Source organism: Athene cunicularia (assembly GCF_003259725.1).
Source record: "Athene cunicularia isolate RWA chromosome 7 unlocalized genomic scaffold, athCun1 chr7_part1, whole genome shotgun sequence".
NCBI classification, from domain to species: Eukaryota; Metazoa; Chordata; class Aves; order Strigiformes; family Strigidae; genus Athene; species Athene cunicularia.
The window spans coordinates 36,962,301-36,982,847 of record NW_020799107.1 but is presented as its reverse complement, the minus strand read 5'-3'; the positions used below and the strand labels follow the sequence as shown (position 1 = coordinate 36,982,847).

Here is a 20,547-nt window from a genome sequence, read left to right as displayed (position 1 = left end):
ACGCAATGTCTGTACAGTCACATAACGATGTCCCTACAGTCACGCAATGTCTGTACAGTCACATAACGGTGTCCCTACAGTCACGCAATGTCTGTACAGTCACATAACGGTGTCCCTACAGTCACACAATGTCTGTACAGTCACATAACGATGTCCCTACAGTCACGCAATGTCTGCCCAGTCAGCACAGCGAGTGAGAACAAACACCAGCAGCGCTCCCAGCAGTGTGGTTCCTCCAGGCCGAGGCAGCAGCTCATCCTCGCAGTGACTCAGAGGAAACACGGGCAGCAGAGGACAAACAGGACCTGAGGATACCAACGGCTTCTGGAGACCCTGCTCTGGCCCCCGGACAAAACACATGCTGGAGAGGATGGTGGTTCCCCTCCCTGACTACTTTGGCTCTTGGTACCGTTCCTGAAGTCAGGAACTTTCTGTCTTCTTCCGGGGTTCCAGCCCTCCTACCAGACCCAGAAACCCCTCCTCCGGCGGGGAGCAGCCCTCCCTCCTCGCTTCCTCCCCTTCAGGAGGGGCCTCGCAGAAGGACAGAGATCTGCCTGCACCCCTCTTCCTCCAAGCTGGGGGCAGGGCCCTAAGAACACCTCCCAGAAACACTCAGCGCCAAGCCAGACCTCTGACTGTTGGGGATCATCACCCTGTTGACATTTTTTTTTTTTTTAAAGATTTGTTTCACGCTTGCATCTTTTGGTTATATACACATTTACACACACTTCTATTTAGTGTATATCTAAGGTATGGACATAGAACTCTTTTTACACCATTAACAGGTCCCTTAAGATGTGCACAGACTTTTTTTTTTTTTTATAGTGCTTTCAATTTTTTGGCTTGCTAAGGGTTTTCCAGGACAGACTCAGAATGTTTGATGAGCACATACTGTGACAGCCACAGGACACACGCGATAACCCCTGCAGAAACCAAGAGTTTTCCGACTTCGCAGCCCGTGATTACATGTTGGCACATGATAGCGACTGAGATGTCCCTAACCCCTGGAAAAAAAAAATAAATCAAAGCACCAAAACAGCTTGTGGAAACAAGCAGGTTTGCAGCCAGAATGAGCTGAGGTCTAATAACAGTAAATTGCTCTGGAGATGAAACACAAAACTCATACAGATAATGATACGGTCTGGGGTTTACTTCTTGGTGATAGTGGAAATTTAAACTGATTCTGCTGCTACAGAATTTAAATTGGAAGGAAGCTTAAAGATGGAAGAATGGGAAGATTATGCCAGAGCACACAATAAACACTCACAATAGCTTACCATAGTCTATGGCTAGTCTCTATCTCAAACATTTTAATTAGTAACTTATAAATACTATGAAAAATAACTGATTTTCATATGTGAGACATTGTCTGTTCTGGATTTTGAACTGAAGCCGTATATCTTTGTATATACATTTGTAAAACATATATACCTTTGTAAAATGTATAATTTTAAGGTATCAGTAAAACTGTTTGGAGTAAAAAAACCCACCCAAAATAGTTTTCCATTTTATATACAAATCTGTAAAAGAAAAATAGCGATATAAAGTATATTAACTTAATTATTCCATTCATTTCAACCAAACCAAATAAAGAAAACCGCTGGTCCTGACTTACAGAAAGAAAAAGCTTAGCTCAAAACGCCTGCTTTAAGAGGTTGGCTGTGACCAAAGGACCACTTGAAACACAGGTGCAAGAGTCTTTCCTAGAGAGCCAGCACAGAAGGTACATACTCTCTTTTTCCTGAGCATGGCTTAAAGTTTTTGATTCTTGTGTTTGTTCAGGAGAAAAAAAGTAAGTTTTGTTTAACATTCCAAATTTCGTAAAAACTGAGTTGTCTCCAAGTTTAATTTTTCAAGTGAACAGGTAAATTTTAAATGATGAAAATAAGAACATGAGAAGTGCTGTGTAAGTTGAGGGTTGCTGTATTATTCAAAGGACCGAGATTTATTTAAGAGTTAGCGGCATGATGTAAACTGATACTTAAATAAAGAGAAGAAAAAGCCAAAGCAGAAGGTGACAGCACCTCACGTGCCCACGCTGACGGCCCTGGCCAGCCCAGGCAGCCCCAGGGGCCGGCAGCTCCGCCCCGAGCTGCGCAGGACACGGCCTCTGCAGAGGGACACCACCAAGAGCGGCATGGGGACCACCGAAACCACCATGTCCCACTCCATTTTTATGGTATCTGCTCCACTGGGCTCACTCATATGGAGGCCAGCATCACCTTTAGATAAAAACATCCCCAGCTTGAACACAACAACGTTAGCTTATTTCCACAAAATATTTATCCACAAGCTGCTGTAAGAACAAACAGGAATATTTTTTTTTCCTCATACAATTGTGTGATGTATGTGATTACGTCGTACATAATTTCCGTGCGTTACGTGTGCTACACCAAAAGATAAATGAAAATCAGCAATAAAAAGGGAGAGAAAGGTGTATGTTTAAAGAGAGTGTTTCTCCTGAGGACGGATGCTCGGCAGTGGCGAGGCAGGAGGACATGGTGAAGACACGTGGTGGCGGGGAGGCCTGTGCCCCAAGGGCTCTAGCTGCCCACCAGCGGCCCCGAGCACCTCCACTGTCCCCCCACTGACACCTTCCGAAGGGACCTTCGGGGGCGGTAACGACGATCCAGCCAAATTCATATACACATCATAATATGATCGGAAAATAATTTCTTACCTGGTGATATTATATAGAAGAAATCCTTAAACTCATCCATCCAGACCTCTGCCAGCCTCCTGTTGTTCTTGTTGATGACATGCCCCGTGCCACCAGGGAAGGTGTAAGGTGTTGCCTTTCGGAACACGTGGCCAACGTGCGAGCAGGTGACAATCTCGAGCGAGCCGCCGCACTGCCAAATCTGGAATTAAAATACACAGAAAACGTTGACTAAAACAAATACAAGACACACTGAGTTTATAGCAGGAGGGACTCTGAGAGACAGGTTAGCAGCTGCCGCCTCATTTATTTCCCCAGGTCAGAATTCAACAGGGTATTTTAAGCAAAAGTTTAAGGGCAACAGCAGGAGCACAACTCGTGATGGCAATGGAAGTGCACGGACTTGAAATGCAATGTGAAAGCTTGTGTGAATGGATCACCTGGTTCTGTGTCCTTACACACAAACCAGGGTCTTGAAAGTGTCACCCTAGAGTAGATTAAGTGTCGGGTAGGGATGTCATCTCTGCATTCAAAAATCAGATTTTTGAATACACAGATGAAAAAAAAAATATTTGAAAGTATTTAAAGAAACAGGGAAGAGCTTTTATTTTTTAATGTATATAAATATATATACATATGTATATTTTTTAAAGCACAGTCACGGTCATGGCACAACAGACCTGGGTTACTATCACAGACAGCAAGAGGAAGCAGCAAGCACAGGTACCCTGAACATCACAGAACCACAGAAGTGAAGCACAGATGCAAAACTTATGTTCTCTGGTTCATACGCTGGTGAGTACCATGATCAACAACAACAACAACAAAGAAGTTCTAGACAAAGAAGAGAATTTGATGAACTTCTGCTAGATGCAAACTGTCCCTTTCCACCACGGGAGCCAAATCTACACACTGTGAGCTCAGTGCCCTCAATATGACTGCACAAGTATTAAAAAAAAATAAATCATATAATCCTGGACTTTAATACCCCATTGTTAAGTGAAGTACCATATTTTCCTGCTGTCGGATCACTAGAGCCTTGGTACAATAAGCATCAGTTTGTGTATGAACCGCTGTCCTGTAATCTCCCATCTTTCTAGGCTCTGAAAAGACCTAGAGGAGAAACTTAAAGAAGGTTGAAGGTCTGAGCTTGTGGAACCGGAGGCAGAACAGAGGCACCACGTGAACACTGGGTGAACAAAGATTTCCATCGGATGCTTACAGGGTTACAAAGCTTTGCTGTTCTGCCAGACGACATCGACGCCTCGGGATTCATTAAGGTTCACTGACATTTCTGGCATCAGCAAAGGCACCACCAACTGCCCAGTTTCTTATTTAGGCTCATCTCACCCTTTAGTCTCCTCCTAAGCAGCCAGCAGGACTAAAATTCCCAATATCTCCCAGTATAAAACACAAGAAGAACCGTTGGGTGTTTTAAACAGGAACGCTAGTACAGTCTTGTAATTAGAGCTCCTCCACACAGGCTGAGTTACCATAGTAACTTAATGCAGATTTTATTTAATTAGGGCTAAACCCTTTTATATAATTTCATTAGTATGCTAAGTGATGTACTCTGCTGGGATAAGCAATGACAACATCAAAATATTCTTGTGTTTAACATCTTGTGTTTTGCAGCTCAATAACAACTAGTCAGCTCAGGTGAAACTTGGAGCTGACGGATGCCAAGGAACACGCGGCCGTACCGAGAAGGCAGCGTGCATTAAAACCAAAATATACAGGACTAAGGTGTTTACAAAGCACCTGGGAGTAACTCACTGGGCAGGGCAGTGAGGACCACATGTGGTCTGAGGTGAGCTTTAACCCACGGCCTCTGCCTAAGGACCAGCACCCCCCGGTTGCTCCTGCTCTCCCCGCTCCGACTCCTCTCCCTGGCAGGAAATTCCTCCCACACTACCATTTTTTTTTTTAAAAAAAAGTGTGTGCCTGTACGTTTCTTAAAGCACATTTTTGGCTGTCCCTGGCACAATCTGCTAGCTCTTACAGTTGTCATAGGAATGCGGATGAACCTGCACCCTGCTCGGAAGAAAAGGACTTTTATCTTTTCAGTATTATTAAAAAAAAAACCACCAAACCAAACCAACCAACCTTCCTGAATATTCCTTGGTAAAAAGCCTACTTTCCAAAAGTTCCTATAATGGTTAAAGACTGTGGGAGCCCAGAGAACTGGTCACAACACAGACAAGACACGCTGTGGCAACACCTTTGATGACTCTTCATTGCCACCTGGGTGACCCCAAAACCACCCCAGGCACCCAACACCCGCCAGCAGCTTTTACTGACACTGCTGACTGCTCCCAGAATTTAGGGGAGAAACAGCCATTACATTTTATTGCAACCTTTTTCATTTTAACGTTCTACTTTTTTAATCCATCAAAATTTCCAACCACAGAATTAACTTGATCCCGTACCTTGCAAAACAGACATTTCCAATAAACTCTACCTTTCCTCCAACACACCCAGATTTTTTTGCAGATGGCAAGCATTTCGCGATTATTGCGTTAGTGCAGTCCTTCCAGCCACCTTAGTTCTCTCTCCCCAGAAAAAGAAGAACAAGTGGAGCTGGGGTCTCACCCCAGCCTGCCCCATCAAGACTTAAACCTGCCCTTGGCAAAACTCCACAATCCCCGTTTGCTGCAGGGGAGGGAGAGCAGCTGGGTCAGCAAAATTCCCATTTACTGACCTCCCACCCCTCCTAACAGGCAAGAAGGGGCCTGGCGGTGACTGAATGCACCAAGGGACTAAAGACAGCCAGATTGCAAATAGCCTGGTACAAGACTGATGTATCTCATTTCAAAAAAATAAATTTAACTCTGATTTTCACACTGAATTATTCATAAACCAGTTATTGTCACATCGTAATTTTTAAGGTTGTAGGTGTCTTCCTTCCCTTCTCCTCTGAAGTTTAACCCTTCTCCTTCCACCTGAATGAATTTCCCCAGATCAGATATTTTTCCAATCACGGTACTTCAAGTCCCTCTCTGCATCTTCCAGCCCAGCACGTTCCATGAGTTTATTCCCCACCTTTGGTGAAAAAGTTATTTAGTGAAAAAATCCAACATCCAGCTGCAGCCTTACAGCTAAAAACTCTACCAGTGCCCTGGCCCCAGCCTGACAGCTCGGCCTTCAGCACTACCTGTTTCCCCCACACCAGTTCACACCGATCTCCCTCTTCTCCTGACTCCAATTTCCCGAGTGCCCCTTGCTGAGAGGTTTTGGTGAAGAACAGATCCAGCAGATCTGCCACATTTCCATGGTCTGGAAAATCCAAATCCAGCGTGTTATAATTTACCTTCTGTAAAGCCATGCGAGACTAACCCATTTTCTATTTATCTTTTGCTTACAAATATTAATTCATTCAGGACTTGTGGCAAGACACTGCACGCCACAGAATTAAACCTAAGGCCTGTATTTGCCCACATAATTTATCCCTTTTTAAACACAGGCATTAATTATTTAGAACTAGCCTTGATTTCACAGACATTTTACAACCATTCCTATTACTGTGTAAAATGAGAGATTAGACTCCATCTGATCTCCGTGCAGCCCACTGGCAGGATGTTCTCCCCTCCCATCATTTCTGAACACTGAGTCAATGTCAGTTCCTGCAAATCTCAGCGCACATCAGTGAGAAATACTTAAAGCTCATAATAATTTGTATGCAAATAAAAATAAACCAGCTTTGAGGCTTTACTCCAAATTTTAAAACAAGCAGGAAAAATACTCCCTTTACGACAAACTACAAGAAACTAACTCCAAATTAGATATGATGATCTTTAAAATTTAGAGTAAAACAGAACTAAAATCTCAGGTTACAGAGATATAAAAACACCACAAGCAAATCCTTTCCCTGTTAATAATTCTATTTACTTCATTTTAGAAAATTAATTTTTTCCATAAAGGGGTTCTCTTGGTACCTGCATGTGTGTGTTGATGCTGGTGTTAGATTAAACACCTCACGCATACGCACAGATCAAAGCTATGGTAAAAAAATCCCCAAAGATCACTGCAGTCAGAAAGTAAGTTAACACGTAAGCACAGTTATGTTAAATGAGGTAAACTTGTTCATTGCTATGCAGTAATGTGTAAGGAATAATTAGGAAAAAAAAAAAAACCTGAAAACTCTAATACCAAAGATCTTTAGAATGAAAACAACTGGACTGGTATATCTTGAAAATTTTCCTGACAGGAACATAAGAATCCTGACACACAGAAAAAATTAACGCAGTCTGAAGAAAGGGAAAAATATCGTATGCTTTAAATGTAAGCACACAAACATATTTTGAGAACAATCTGCAAGCAAACTGTGCTCCTAAAATTAGTTAATATAGTCAAACAGCTCAGGAATATTGGAACGCACAGGGATAGATTTTCAATCTGTTTGCCAGGTGCTGAGGGACTTACATACCCCAAATTCCACTCACCAACACACAAAATTAATGTCAATGTCACCGTGTCCTTCTGAAAACAATCTCGGTTGCAGGCACCCCCTCCACCCCTCTCTTGCACCCGTCATTCTGCAGCTGGAGGCTGAGACCTCACACACCGCCCGGCTGAAAAAGTGCTGCTGCTGATCCGTGGTGTGTACGCGGAGAAGCTCCATGGAGCCTGTCCCCCCTCACCAGTACCAACACCCAGCACAGGCCTGCTGGGGAGCGGCTGGGGGAACTGGGGGGGTTCAGTCTGGAGCAGAGGAGGCTGAGGGGAGACCTCCTGGCCCTCGGCAACTCCCTGCCAGGAGGGGGCAGAGAGGGGGGATGAGTCTCTGGAGCCAAGGCCCCAGCGCCAGGCCCCGAGGGAATGGCCTCAAGCTGCCCAGGGCAGGGTCAGGCTGGCTCTGAGGAAGGATTTCTGTGCAGAAGGGGCTGTTGGGCGTTGGAATGGGCTGCCCAGGGCAGGGGGGAGTCCCCGGGATCCCTGGAGGGGTTGAAGAGTCGGGCTGAGCCAGCGCTGAGGGGTCTGGGGGAGTTGGGAACGGTCAGGGGAGGGTCATGGTGGGGCTGGAGGAGCTTCAGGGGCTTTTCCAACCCGGATGATTCTGTGAGCAAGTGGCCGCCTTCGGGATGTGGCACCCGGGTGCTCTGGGGGCTGTGGTTTGCCCGTGCCCATTTCCTCACGCCATACAATGATTCTCATGTGCTGCAATAGGAGTATTTTTAAAGATCAGGTGCTGTGCTAAGTTACAAGGGAATCAAACATCCCTGCTCCTCAGTCATGTACTGGAAGAATTCCTACAACAGTCAAAACAGACATTTCAGAGACTAATAACAACGTATATAGCATTCCTTAGGAAATACAGATGGGAACGTTTGCGCTAACCTCTCCTGCACTTCTAACAGCTGCCAGAAAACCAACAGTAAACAGCATCATACTCCTGTTAGAGTATGCATCAGCTTTCTCTAGCCTTGCTTTGGCCTACTTGGATTATTTTAAAGAATAATCCTTTTTTCCTGATGGACAGATTATTTTTAATACCCTTTCCAAAGCTTATGAGCTCTTTTCTGACTGTCACATTTTCAGGGCATTCAACTCGGGAAATAACACTTACAGAGTCTAACAGAAAATTTAAAATGTTTACGGAATTCTATAAATAAAAATATGGTCAATGCTTAAGAATACATCAAGTTTTCATTTACTGGAGTAGACTCTTACAGATGTAAGAGGTTCCTGCCAGAATTTATTTTTTTTTCCTCCCTCCCAGCTGCCGTTATGAACAGACACCCTCCAAAAGGCGCCATCCCAGACCGCTCAGCAGCGAGCAGCAGCAGAGCCCAAAGCTGAAACACGCTGCCTGTGCCCAGAAGGACGGACACGGCAGAGCACACGTGGTGTGGGGCAGGAGCTGCCCCGGACGGACAGACGGACTTTGATCCATGCTGCGAGACCTGGCTGCGGCTCCCGAGGGTGCCTCCGAGACCAAAATCACCCCGAATTCTTTTAATTGTGACATCGAGGCTCACGCTACCGCCGGGTGCAGATGGGAGGGCTGCAGAGAGCAGCCAGGGAAGGCAAAGGCACTTATTAACATTTTTGGAGGATGCAGGGATTACCCAGACAGGGGCTTTGTGTTCCGAACACCAGACCAACACCACCTCTAACCCCGCTCCCATCCGATGACAGAAACATCCAATGTAATGAGAGCCCTATGGCTGACTCCCATTATGGTAATTTTCCAAACTCAGATTTAGTCTCAGTGTTTTCCTGACTGCAATGAGATATTTCGGAAACCTGCAGAATAATTGCAGGTTTGTAAGGCGGCTGCTGGAGGAACCTCCCCAGCCCCCTGGCACTCTTTGCTACCGATTTCCTGCAGATGTTTTACATCAGACAGGATTTTTAATGCAGAGGCCTTGGTATTTTATTGATCCAGTCGTGCTTGATGTACTTGACTATTTGGTTGGGTTTCTTTACAGACAAATGCTCTAAATACCGAGGAACAGCATCGCGTGGCTGCCGGGCATTTCCATGGAGATCTCCCGGCGCTGGAGGCACATCGTTTTATTTCTGTTCTTGACACTATGCCCTCGTATTAGGCTGACACACACTTTCCAGGCTGGTGATGTTTCTTGAAGTAGGAATATCTTCTGAAGACCTAAAATAATGTTCTCTACTAGGATGCCCAAAGAGTTCATCAGAAAATTCATGCGCTTCCTCTCCTCACTCCCCCCACCTCAGTCTTAACGAGTAAAATAAGAATAACAGCAGAGCTGCTTCCCTGCCTTTACCAGGAGGGTTTGCTGCGGAGAGCACAGCTATTGTTGGTCTACATCTCTCCATACATTTTGGACTGAGATTTTTAATTTAAAGCTGAAATGAGGCTCTCATGACAGTATTCTCACAGAATTTATATAAATTAAGCCCATTGCTGGCTTACTCACAGAAGCACTGAATGGAGTTCAAGAAAAAAAAAAAAAAAAAAAAAAGAAAAACAAACCCTCCAAGGAGTATTTTATATATATGTATTACGTAACTTATGGAAGTGCCCAGGAGGCAGAGCCGGAGAAACTGTGCAAAGGCAGAGGTACTGGCTCAACCTGCACCAACCCCAGACCACCCCGAGCAGGAGCTGGCTGACTCGCGCCACGAATCCCGACGGGTTTCCCATGCAGCTGCCAAGAGCCAGAGTGGAACAGCACGAGGTGAAGACAGAACACCACCATCAAACCGCTAAACTTCTCAGGAAAGGTTCTCAAAACGCATTAGCACTATTCGAGCAAGAGAAAGCATTCAGAATCTCCTAGTCAGGGCATTTCTTTAGCATACGCCGGAAGGTGAATACACGCTCACATGCTGCTCTCGGCAGAAGATCAAACGCTTCCTCTCAAAATTAATCTACTACCCCAGGGAGCGGGAAAAGGCTGTGGAATTGTAAATTATTTCATTCTTTCGCCCATACAAAGCCTGACAGAAAAATGATCAATATTTGTATCTTCGTTAACAAAAATAGCCGCTGCCAAAGGGAGCCCACGGAGAATCAGCTTCCACAGATTCTCCAATACAGACTCATAGCAAAAATCGCCTTGTACGTTCCTTTCCATTAGAGTTGTCTTATCAGGGATTATCATTTTTGTGACAAAAACCCAGTGTTCTTCCAAAAGGAGAGTTAAATATTTCAGACCTTCACTAACGAGAATGGGACCTTTCCACAGTAATGACCCAAAATCGCTCCCACAAAAGGTTTTCTGGAAGCGACAAAAAAACACCAGCAAGAGCAAACGGCTTCGAGGTTCCCTCTGTCGGGGTTTAATGCGCATCAGCAATTCTGATCTTAAAATTTCAATGACCCAGGCGAACTTCCCTTTGCAGAAACCACACACTGATACTCGGTGAAAAATGAACAGTACTAATACGCAGATTTAGTTTATGAGAGGCACATACTTAACGCTTTAAAGCAGTGCTAGTCACTCTCTGCTCCAGGGATCACTTCTAAAGATGTGAAAACAAGCCTGCTAACAGGCTTAAGTTAAAAATAAGCTCCTATATGGGGGCCTATATACGTCCATGGAAAATTCTTAGGGCTCTATACACCAGAAAATGTTGAAATCCACTCATTTAAAACATTAACGCGCAGAAGAAGTAACTCTACCCTTCTGCTTTACTGGAAAATGAACAATTATAGGTTATAGGAAACAGCCTGAAAATGCTTTCAAATTTGCTGTTGATCTTCTCTAGAAATACCTGCTTCACAAAAATCTTCGAAGTAGTTTTGTCAATGGAAAAAAAAAAAAAAAAAAAAAAAAAAAAAAAAAAACACTATCTAGCAGCCCTGGCTGAAGACAAAAGACAACAAAAAAAAAAAAGGAAAGAAGGATATTCCCCGTGATGTGCTCCGGGTACCAGATCAGCGTACCAGGGTTTACTTTGCATACTTATTTAATATGCATAAACTGTGACACATCAGAGACGTTCAAAGTAATTTTCAACATCCTTTCTAACAATTACTTATCAAAGAGTCAATTTTCCAATTTTCCTTTATGTCTAAAGGACGATTACTAAATGCGTTTCACTCAAAGAGATTTTATTCTTGTCGTGGGCCACATACGTATCCCCGGCAGAAATACCGTCACTTTTCTGCGGGATGTGAAATCTCTCTGTGAGCTTGTCTCTCAGGCAAAATTAAAAAATCCCTGCCAGAACTTGCAAGTCCATGACGACACAGACTTTCAAAAGCTTCTGTTAAAACACATATTTGAATTTTACTTTTAACACTATACAAATTTATATCTTGTTTACGTCAGTTAGCATTTGTACTAGCTCACAGAAAGCCTCGTTTCTTTTGCTAATACATATTATTTTGAAAGTGTGAAAAGTTCTAAACAGTAATAAAATGTTTCATGCAGCAAAAAGGACCAAAATACTATAATGAGGCATTCCCAAATATCTTGAGAATTTAAATTAACCCATGACTTGCATGACAGCTAAAGCAGAAGCGCCCTGCCCGCAGCATAGGAACCGTTACAGCACGACTGTGTGTGTTGACAGAAAATGAAGGAAAACAGCAATTACCCTAAAAGACATTTCAAGATTCTCGCCACCCCAGATATCCATTCCTGCATCGTAAGTTCCTATCTCTTCAAAGTAGTTTCTGTCAATAGAAAATAGGCCACCAGCCATAGTAGGGGTCCTAGTTGAAAACAAACAGAAAAAAAAAAAAAAAAAGAGGAAAAAGAAAAGAAAAAATACCTTTTGAAAGACACTGTGGAATTTAATAAGTGACACTACAGTACATTTCACTACCTCAGACATTTTGACTATAAATATATTCTATATACAGCAACTTAAACGTAAACTACTAACAGTGATAACAGGGTTTTGGCTGCATACTCTGCGCGCTTGCCTGTCGGGCAGAGCTCCCCCCGCCATCGACGAGAGCGCTGCCCGAGCGAGAGCTGCAGGATTGCTTCCTACCCGCAAAAATCACATTTCCATAGATTATTTCAGGAGCATTGTAATGGTAAAGTGGATGGAATTTTGGCCCTCTGCATCCAGCACAGCAGTTCAAATCCAATCTGAAATGCTTAGCGAAGAGAGTTTAATGCCTCAGCTTTGCCTTAGAGGAAGACTAAATGTGCATAAAATTACCAGGCATAATCTCTCTTAACAGGATTATAAATCCTTACAACAGGCAAATCCAGTCAGAGTGCAACTCTTCTTTGTGTAAAGATGTCCTACTTCCCCATAAATACCCGCTCTCTGTGTTTTCAGCATTCAGAAGTCTACCTGCGGTGACAAACTCCGGCCCGCAGGCAGCGGGACGCGGGTCTGAGCCCCCCCAGCCCGCGGCAGCTCCCTCGCAGGGCAGGCTCTGCACAGACCCCAGCGTTTCCCCAAGCACGGGGGGTTAAGCCCAAACTGGTCCCTGCAGACACGGGGGCAGGAGCTGCGCCCCAGCCCCACGCCGGCGCGATGCGGGGGGACGGCAGCCGCCCCTGGGACCCCGCGGAGGTCTTGGCACCCCCGCGGCGGCTGGCTTTGGTGGCAGGGGCCCGTGGGCACGTCAACGTGGCTGCGGATCAAGCCTTGGCGGGCAAGCATTGGTCGTGTTTCTCTCCTCAGCTTCCAGAAGAGCTGCAAAGGGGGTGAGACTGGCCGCTGAAAACCCGTAGCCTGGCGCTAGCTCGCCGCGTACAACCGCATACAACATCGCAGCGACCGCGGCCTGCCCGCAAAGTGTTTGTCCTAAAAATCAACTCCTCCTTTCGGTTGTTTTATTTAGTAAGCTGCTGGTGAAGACTGCCAGGAATGTCTGATACTCAGAGGTCAGATGAGGCACCAGGCTCCGTTCCCTGAACCTCCTGCGCAAGCGCAGCGTTTCCAGCAGCGGCACCGTCCAGAGCTCAGTTCCTGTGAGAGCTCCTGTGTTTGGAGACAGCCTGATGCGAACCCTGACGATATCACCCAAACTCCTAGGATTCTTCCAAAAAGCAAGTCAGCAGCAACAAAACACCTCATGGGCAATGTGGGAAGAAGCTGGAAGAGGGGCTTCACGGGTGCTCCCACCACGGCAGAGCCTGAATCCCTTGAGCATTCCTCAGACCGTCCCTCAGCAGCCATCGTGTGTCCCACAAGCAACGTGAATTAGGCCAAGCACACACACACCCCCCCAGAGTGCAGACACTGGGGGACCTTCAGGGATCACAGAACCATCAAATCCCAGCTGGGAAGGGACCTCAAGGATGAGCTGGTCCAACCCTGCTTGGTAAAAGCCCGGTCTAGCCAAGCTGGCCCAGCTCCCTCTCCAGCCAAATCTTAAAGGTGTCCAATACTGGGGAATCCATCACTTCCCTGGGGGGATTATTCCAGTGGCTGATTGTTCCCAGTGTGAAAAATGTTCTCTTGTGCCCAGTCGGAATCTTCCCAGGAGTAACTTGCACCCGCTATCCCTCATCTTCTCCATGGGACTCCTTGTACAAAGGGAGTCTCCATCTTCTCTGTAGCCACCCTTCAAATACTGGAACGTGGTGCTAAGGCCTCCCCTCAGCCTTCTCTCCTCAAGGCTGAGCTAACCCAGTTCTCTCAGCCTCTCCCAGACCCTTCACCACCTTTGTGCCCCTTCTCTGGGCCCTCTCCTGCCCAGCCACATCTTTTCTGTGTAGCAGGGACCAAATCTGAGCACAGTATTGCCGGGGGAGGCAGCCAAGTGATGGTGCTGCGCCGCACACAGCTCTTCCCAGGGGGGCACTGGCCACAGCCCTGACAGCAAGACATCCTCACTTCCTCTCAAATTCAACAAACCCAGGTAATTTGCCTGCTGTGCAATTATTCCCTCTTCTGCAAGAGCTGACTATCATTACTCCCAGAAAATAAACACATGGTTTAGCAGTGAAATAATACAGGACCCTGAGTTTACCCACACTTCATTTCTATTTTCCTCCCCGTGCTCTCAGCACTGAAAGCTCAGTTAATTAACTGCCATTTGGGCAGGGCTAGACCTTCCCAGGTTTCAAAGCTGCTTTACTGCCCTCAGCCTTGCTGGGTTTCTGCCACAAACACCAACCCTGGCCCCCCCGAGCTCCCCTGCGAGCGAGTGGAGCAGATGGGCATGGCCGGGCGGTGCGACCCTCCACCTGCCTGGTACCACAGAAGTTTAATACCAGCCAGTATGGGGAGCACAAACTAAAGCTGACTCTGAAATCTTTCCTAACTGTTTTTGTGCCAGATGATTACCAGTGCAAAAAATAATGATTTTTAAAATAAATTTCTATTATTGATTACCTAGAAGCTATACAAAACTATTTACACTGACACCAAAAGCTGCGTCGGGATTTGGGTTTTCAAACCTACCCTGACAACTGGCCAAGTTCCCACAGGACTCACAGTGAGTCACAAACATTTTACCGAGCCTGTGCCCAGCACTGCATGAAGAAACCTCAGCTCCCGTCTGCCTGGCTCTCCCCTCCTCGCCCACCTCACTGCAGTGACACTCCTCACTCGTTTCCCACTAATAAAATCACCCCCACTTCTCTGCCTGCAACAAAAGCCCGCAACCTCTGCCTCCTCTCCTTCTTCCTCCTTTTACTTCTTCCCTGGAAGAGAGTCTGCTTGAATGGTACAAAATTTCCCATCTTAGCAAAGATTCAGCCTTAAGCAATTGTTGGATGATGCAACTGAACTGTACGCACAGATCAGGATTCTTCTGACATGTCACCAGCGCCTGGTTATAAAAAACAAACAGTTTCCCTAAGAACTCACTAACTGAAATTGGAAGTACTGAGTTTCATGCTGTAAAATGTAAGTAACTGCACCGATATACCCTGCGGAGTCTCAGAGAACGGAAATGCAGCAGGCAGGACTATCCCCTGTTATGTAAATTTGATGTTACACAAACACCTCTGCAGAGCTCTCACTGTAAAAACAGCCCAAACAGTAACGCTAGAAAGAGTGAGGGTTCCTACTGTTGGGTTTTTTTTCTCAGCTTTGTGCCTATTAGCTATATTTTGCCTGCTTGGAGTCATGTTAACGACTACAGTAATATGTTATGATTAACTCTAATCATCATTCAAACCCACTTTTATTTTGCAGCTACCGTCTGCTTCTCATTTCTGCAGTCAGCAGCAGCGAGCAGGATTCCCACTCCTGTACCTGCACCTCTGAGCTCCCACAGAGGAGCTGCCCAACACGGAGGTACCGCAGCCCCCCCGGTTTGCCGCGTCTCCCCGACCCCTCGCACCCAGCCTGGTGAGGGGAAGTGAGGAGGGGCTAGCAGGGGGGCTCCGGCCAGAGCCCCCAGGCTGGCAGCTCCCCAAAAGCCCCGTCACATCACCCCGTCCTGCCTCCTCCAAGCTCCTCGACCCGTGCAAAGGGCTCCAACCACACAAGGGCAGCACTGCTACAGCTTGGAAGAAGATTTTAACACCCGTTTCCAATCCTGTTGTCTATCCATCACCCAGGCAGCATTAACTGTAGTCAACTCTAAGTTTAATCAGCCATAATAATAAGATGATAAATAAAATATGTTCCTAATATTTGATCTCGTATTTTTCCTCTCAGTAACTAATTTAAGTTTGAGAAGAGATTTTCCAGAAAAAATATATATATATATATTTTAGTATTCATAATACTAGCCTGGAGTGCCTTCAGCTTAAAAAAATTAAGGGCAAGTACGGAAATATCCACAGAAATGTGCTGCGGAGAGACTGTAACAGCCCAGCACAGACACACTTTATGTTTTTAATACCGTAGATGTAAGAAGATGAGATATTTGTAAACTGATCTTAGCACAGAGAAGTTTTCTGTTGCTGCAGGCAAAATCACAGAAGGAGAAATGAGTTCACTTGAAGACAAAGATGTCCTGCAAAGTACAAATATTGCGCAGGGATTTTTCAGTGGGAAAAGAATGAAAGGTTGAGCAAGGTGGCTGCCTTGAGCTAGCCCTACCCATGAACATTTACCACCAAACCAGGCTGCACCTGACAACTGCACTGCCCAGAAATCCCTGTTTTCATAATTCCCCGATTTACCCACCTCCACCAGCTCCCTGCAGGAAGCTTTAGCTCGAAGCTCCACCTCTGCACAGGGCAACCATCCAGGTCTTGCTCCCAGAGAGCCCTCTGGGAACAGAAATGGGCTTGGCACTCTGAAATACCACATTCTGACCAGGTCTAATAATTCACAAAGTTTACAAAGCCAGAGGTTACTCTGGTGACAGTGGAAGTTATAGTATTTTTTCTATATGGAAACATGGTAAAATTTGCTGTTCAAACTGAAGAAAACACCTATATCCCCCCTGACATGAGTCCTTGGGGGTCGCTGTACCCTCAAAGTAAGAGAAATGCCCCCAAAACACCACCAGGAAGCCCCTCCACGGCTCAGGTAACATTTGCACACAAAGCCACAGTTCATATTTGATTTCTGCAAATACACCTGAAAAAAATACATTTTGACTGACCCTAACGAACCTCAGAGAAAGAAATATTTGCCTTGAAGAGCTCTGTCTCCAGGAAGAATCTTTTCTTCAGGGATTTCTAAATGTCCCCTTCCTGTTCCCACTTTATAGTTTCAGTCCTAGCAAAGACACCCCATGAACTGAGAGCTCCCTGATGTTACTTTTGCTTCTGATCATTGTACATGTCAAAAAGTTGTAAAAAAAAAAAAAAAAAAAAAAAAAAAGAAACCCAAGAAATCCCAGTATGTGACAACCACTGACTTCTATCCTCTCTTTGCCCAGGCTGGGGAGTCGGGGGCATGACCTGCTGCCCCGGCCAGGTGCCCACTGTCACACTGCCCACCCTCATCTACCTCCTTTAAACTGGGACTGTTTGCAAACTGGAAAGGCTTTCGCTACCTGTGCAAAACTTGTGATTCTTTGGGGACGTGTTACCATTTTAGACTATTCTGGGAAAGGTTATGCTATCGTGGTAGCAGATGACCTGAGAGAAAACTAGGTAAGGGAAGAAGGAAATGAGAACAAGAGAAGGGATGTCAGGCTGGGGTTTAAGAACCAGAAGAAGAAAATAAAGGGCAAAAGGAGCAGGGCCTAGTGTGTGAAGAGCAGGAGCAGCACCCACGTGGGGGTCTGGGAGCAGAACCCCATCTGCCCAAGGCAAGGCAGCACTGATTAAGAGGAGAGTCCCCACCGTTCCGTTTGCCAAAAACAGGACAAACACATTAACTTTTCTAATGGATGTCGGCACGAAAACTCTTCTACTGCATGACAATTAGCTGTGGGTTTTTAATACCAGAGTCACTGAATTAATTAACCTTTTCCCATTAAATCTAGAGGTCCCAGCAAAGGCAGGTATTTCAGTTGACTCAAGCACCTAACTCAGGAATTTAACAATTCCTTTAACTCCCCAGGCAAACAAGCAAGCAGTGTTTCACATCTCTGAACTAGAAAGAACCAGGCACCCTCTTGTTCTGGCTTTCACTTCCTCGGGGTTAATGGTCACAGCGTAGGTGATGGCTGAGCTCTGGCCACGCTGACTAGCAGGCTTGTATCAGGACGCTGTCCTGATCTTTCCCGTAAAAATACTTTTACAATAATGCAATTTATACATCAAGTGCATATAAAGTAAGTCATAGTTGGAAAATGTCTGCATTCTGATTTTAAAATCTAAAAAGCAAAAAGGTAGGAATTTATCAATGTTATTGTGGAAGGTATTTTGAGGAAATCTTCTGTCAGTTAGACGGATTCTTAATGTAACAAAAGGCAGAATTTGATTGCAATGGTTATATTAAGCATACATGCAAAGAAACACACAAGCCAGTGATGTTTATATATTCTACACTTATTCCACTGATCACAAAAAAAAAAAAAAAAAAAAAAAAAAAAAAAAAGAATAAAGACATATTCAATCTGCAGGAGACTGAAATAATGTTACGGAATGCCAAAAGCAACGTGGAACAACAACAACAAAAAAAGAACTCGCCGATTTGTTTCTAAATTTTTGGTGTGGGTTAGGCGTTATTTTTATCCCCCCATTTTTTGAATATTCAGGTGGTATATATTCAGCAGCTGCCAAACCCATTCTTAATTTAGCTGAAATATTACACTCTTTCTCTTTGGATGCAGAATTTGTGGTTGTGTTTGAGGCCTCCAGACTGATTTACTGCCACTGTCTCTTGGCCTGCTTTTGATATGCGTCTGGAAGTACCAGCCAGCACCGAACGCAGGTGATGGCTTAGTAAATGTACCTGCCCACAGGAAGGCTGCCCTACACTGCTGGTTCCCCTCCCGTCAGGCAAAAGGGAAAACGAAACAGGGAGCTCCTTCTTCTGACACCAAGGAGACTGACCTGCCTGCGCTACGCGGGCAGAGAGGGCACCGCTACGTCTAAAAGCTGACACTTTGCTCTTAAGCCAGCGCAATCACAGCCCCTCAGAGCCACCTCTTCACTCTAAAGCACTTATGTAAGTGATGATTATGGGACAGGAGGCACTTGGTATGAACCTCAGACTCCCTCACCCATGCTCTGCTTGCTAACGCCCACCTTACCAGGAAAATCCTCAAAAGCCCAGGCACTCACAGGCTAGAAGATGGTGGGGGGAAAAGAAGAAGGAGGGGAAAGAAAAAAAAAAAAAAAGCAGCTATTTTTTTGTTTTAATAATTTTAAGAGTCAATTACATGTCTGATTCTGGATTAACTTGAAGTATTACTCCATTTCAAGATAAGGAAGTAAGAATTTGCATGTCTCTGAAAGCTCCCAGTGCCTGTGAATTGATTTGGCACTGGAGAAACAGGATGGACGGAGCCCGGTGAGGGACACGGTGGGTGCAGCAGCTGGCATGGAGTGAGGCGCTGCAGCTCCTTAGGATCATTTATCACACCCCTCAGCTCTAATGACATAGCTGCCAGCAGACTTCACAGCTGAGCGATAATATTTTAGAGCACAAGAAGAAACAGTTCTCTTGACTCAAAACCAGCTCCATCCCCCTCCTCCGCTAACTCAGGGTCCGGGCTCCTGCTGCGGGGACCCTGCGGGCTTTAAAAAAATCCAGCCCTGCCTTTCCCTGCCTCCAGGCTTTGAGGGAGATTAAAGGACAGATTTTGGCCGTTTTGCGGCAGGAGTTATTTCAAACGGCTTTTCTCTGCCCGTCCACTGCCTTACCTGGAAGTGTTTCGCAAAGCTGTGCTGTCCCCCGAGTTGGCTCTCCCTTTATCTGCCTGTTGCACAACCCGGGGTATGCAGGACTGGAATTCTGTCCACTTCATCATGGCTCTCAGGTTTGAAACCATTACATCCACTTGTGAAAGGTTTTTTTTTGTTTGTTTTTGTTTTTTAAAAACTTTTCATGAAGACCACAGAAGCTATTAGAGCTGAGCAAATAACCCATTGCAAGTAATTTATTCAATTTGTTCTGTTTCAGCTTCATTTAAAATTTTTCTAGAGGTTTTGTTACAGGCTGTGGCTTGAGCAATTAACTGCAAGAGGTCAGGAATGATCACGGGAATACAGGACACACTCTTAGATCATTTTTAACTCGGTGTGCAGAGTCATCAATTTTATTTTCTAGGCAATAAAAGCATGCATTTTAAGTGCAAATTATCACAGCTGAATACTTGGGTCCAATGCTTAAAAATGTGTATTTCAGGAAGATGTTCGAAGTATTTGCCTTAAATTATGAAAAAGGGGCAACATCTGTTAAACACAAGGTCAAGAGGCTATTTGCAGAAAACAAATATAGAGGGAACTTAAAAAGCAGGTAATATTTTGAATTGCTGAATGCTGAAAAGAGATATAAATGAGTTTTCTCAGCTCTGATAACTACGTTGCAGCATTAAGGATAGGTCAGATTTTGGTCTTCTCTGCCCTGAACAGTGTGCCACAACTATCTGCCGTGTGTTCTCTGAGAGTGCAGCAAAACCTTAGGTATTAAGCGTTATTATCCACAAAAGCACGTGGACAGCAGAGTGGGAGAGCTCTCCTGATTCACCCTCCTTACCTGACAGGCAAGGTCCTGTCTCCTTTCCTCCTGTCCATCTCCCTCTGGGGAACTGGATACCAGCGGAAGTTGAGTTTCCAGTTAAACCCCCCGTAAGTCATATCAGAGCCAGCCATGTATTCAAACGTGTCATCGCTGATCACATCAATGATGGGGCAGACAACAGTTTTCCTGGAAGAAAAAAAAAAACGGGCTTTTTTTAAACAAAGTATTTCTAGTATGCTGAATACTGCACTTGTTTTGAGGCTTCTCTGCATAAAATCCCAGTGACCGTGGCTCATGCTCCCTCTGACCAAGGTCTGCCCTCTTCCAGAACCAAGGCTGAGCAAAATTCCCTGTTTTGGTGGGTTTTGGGGCATGCTGGCTCCTCGCTGCGCTGCTGGGAGGTGTGGGGGTGCCCAGAGAAGGGCCTGGGTGCTGCTCCGGGGGTGGGCAGGGCTGCAGGGCTGGGCACGGCCAGGGGGACTGCATCACCTGCTGCAGAAAAA

At 45.4% G+C, this 20,547-nt stretch overlaps 1 protein-coding gene across 1 annotated transcript in view; it reads right to left on the bottom strand.

The window, feature by feature from the left end:
* The window catches only part of GALNT13 (polypeptide N-acetylgalactosaminyltransferase 13), a 78,639-nt gene that overhangs the window by 46,290 nt on the left and 11,802 nt on the right, over positions 1-20,547 (bottom strand). Inside the window, exons 2-4 of the mRNA XM_026852538.1 lie at positions 20,060-20,230; positions 11,684-11,801; positions 2,681-2,861 (exon numbers count right to left, since the gene is read on the bottom strand). Coding sequence (XP_026708339.1) covers positions 2,681-2,861; positions 11,684-11,801; positions 20,060-20,230 — 470 coding nt within the window. The remainder of the gene's footprint in view (positions 1-2,680; positions 2,862-11,683; positions 11,802-20,059; positions 20,231-20,547) is intronic.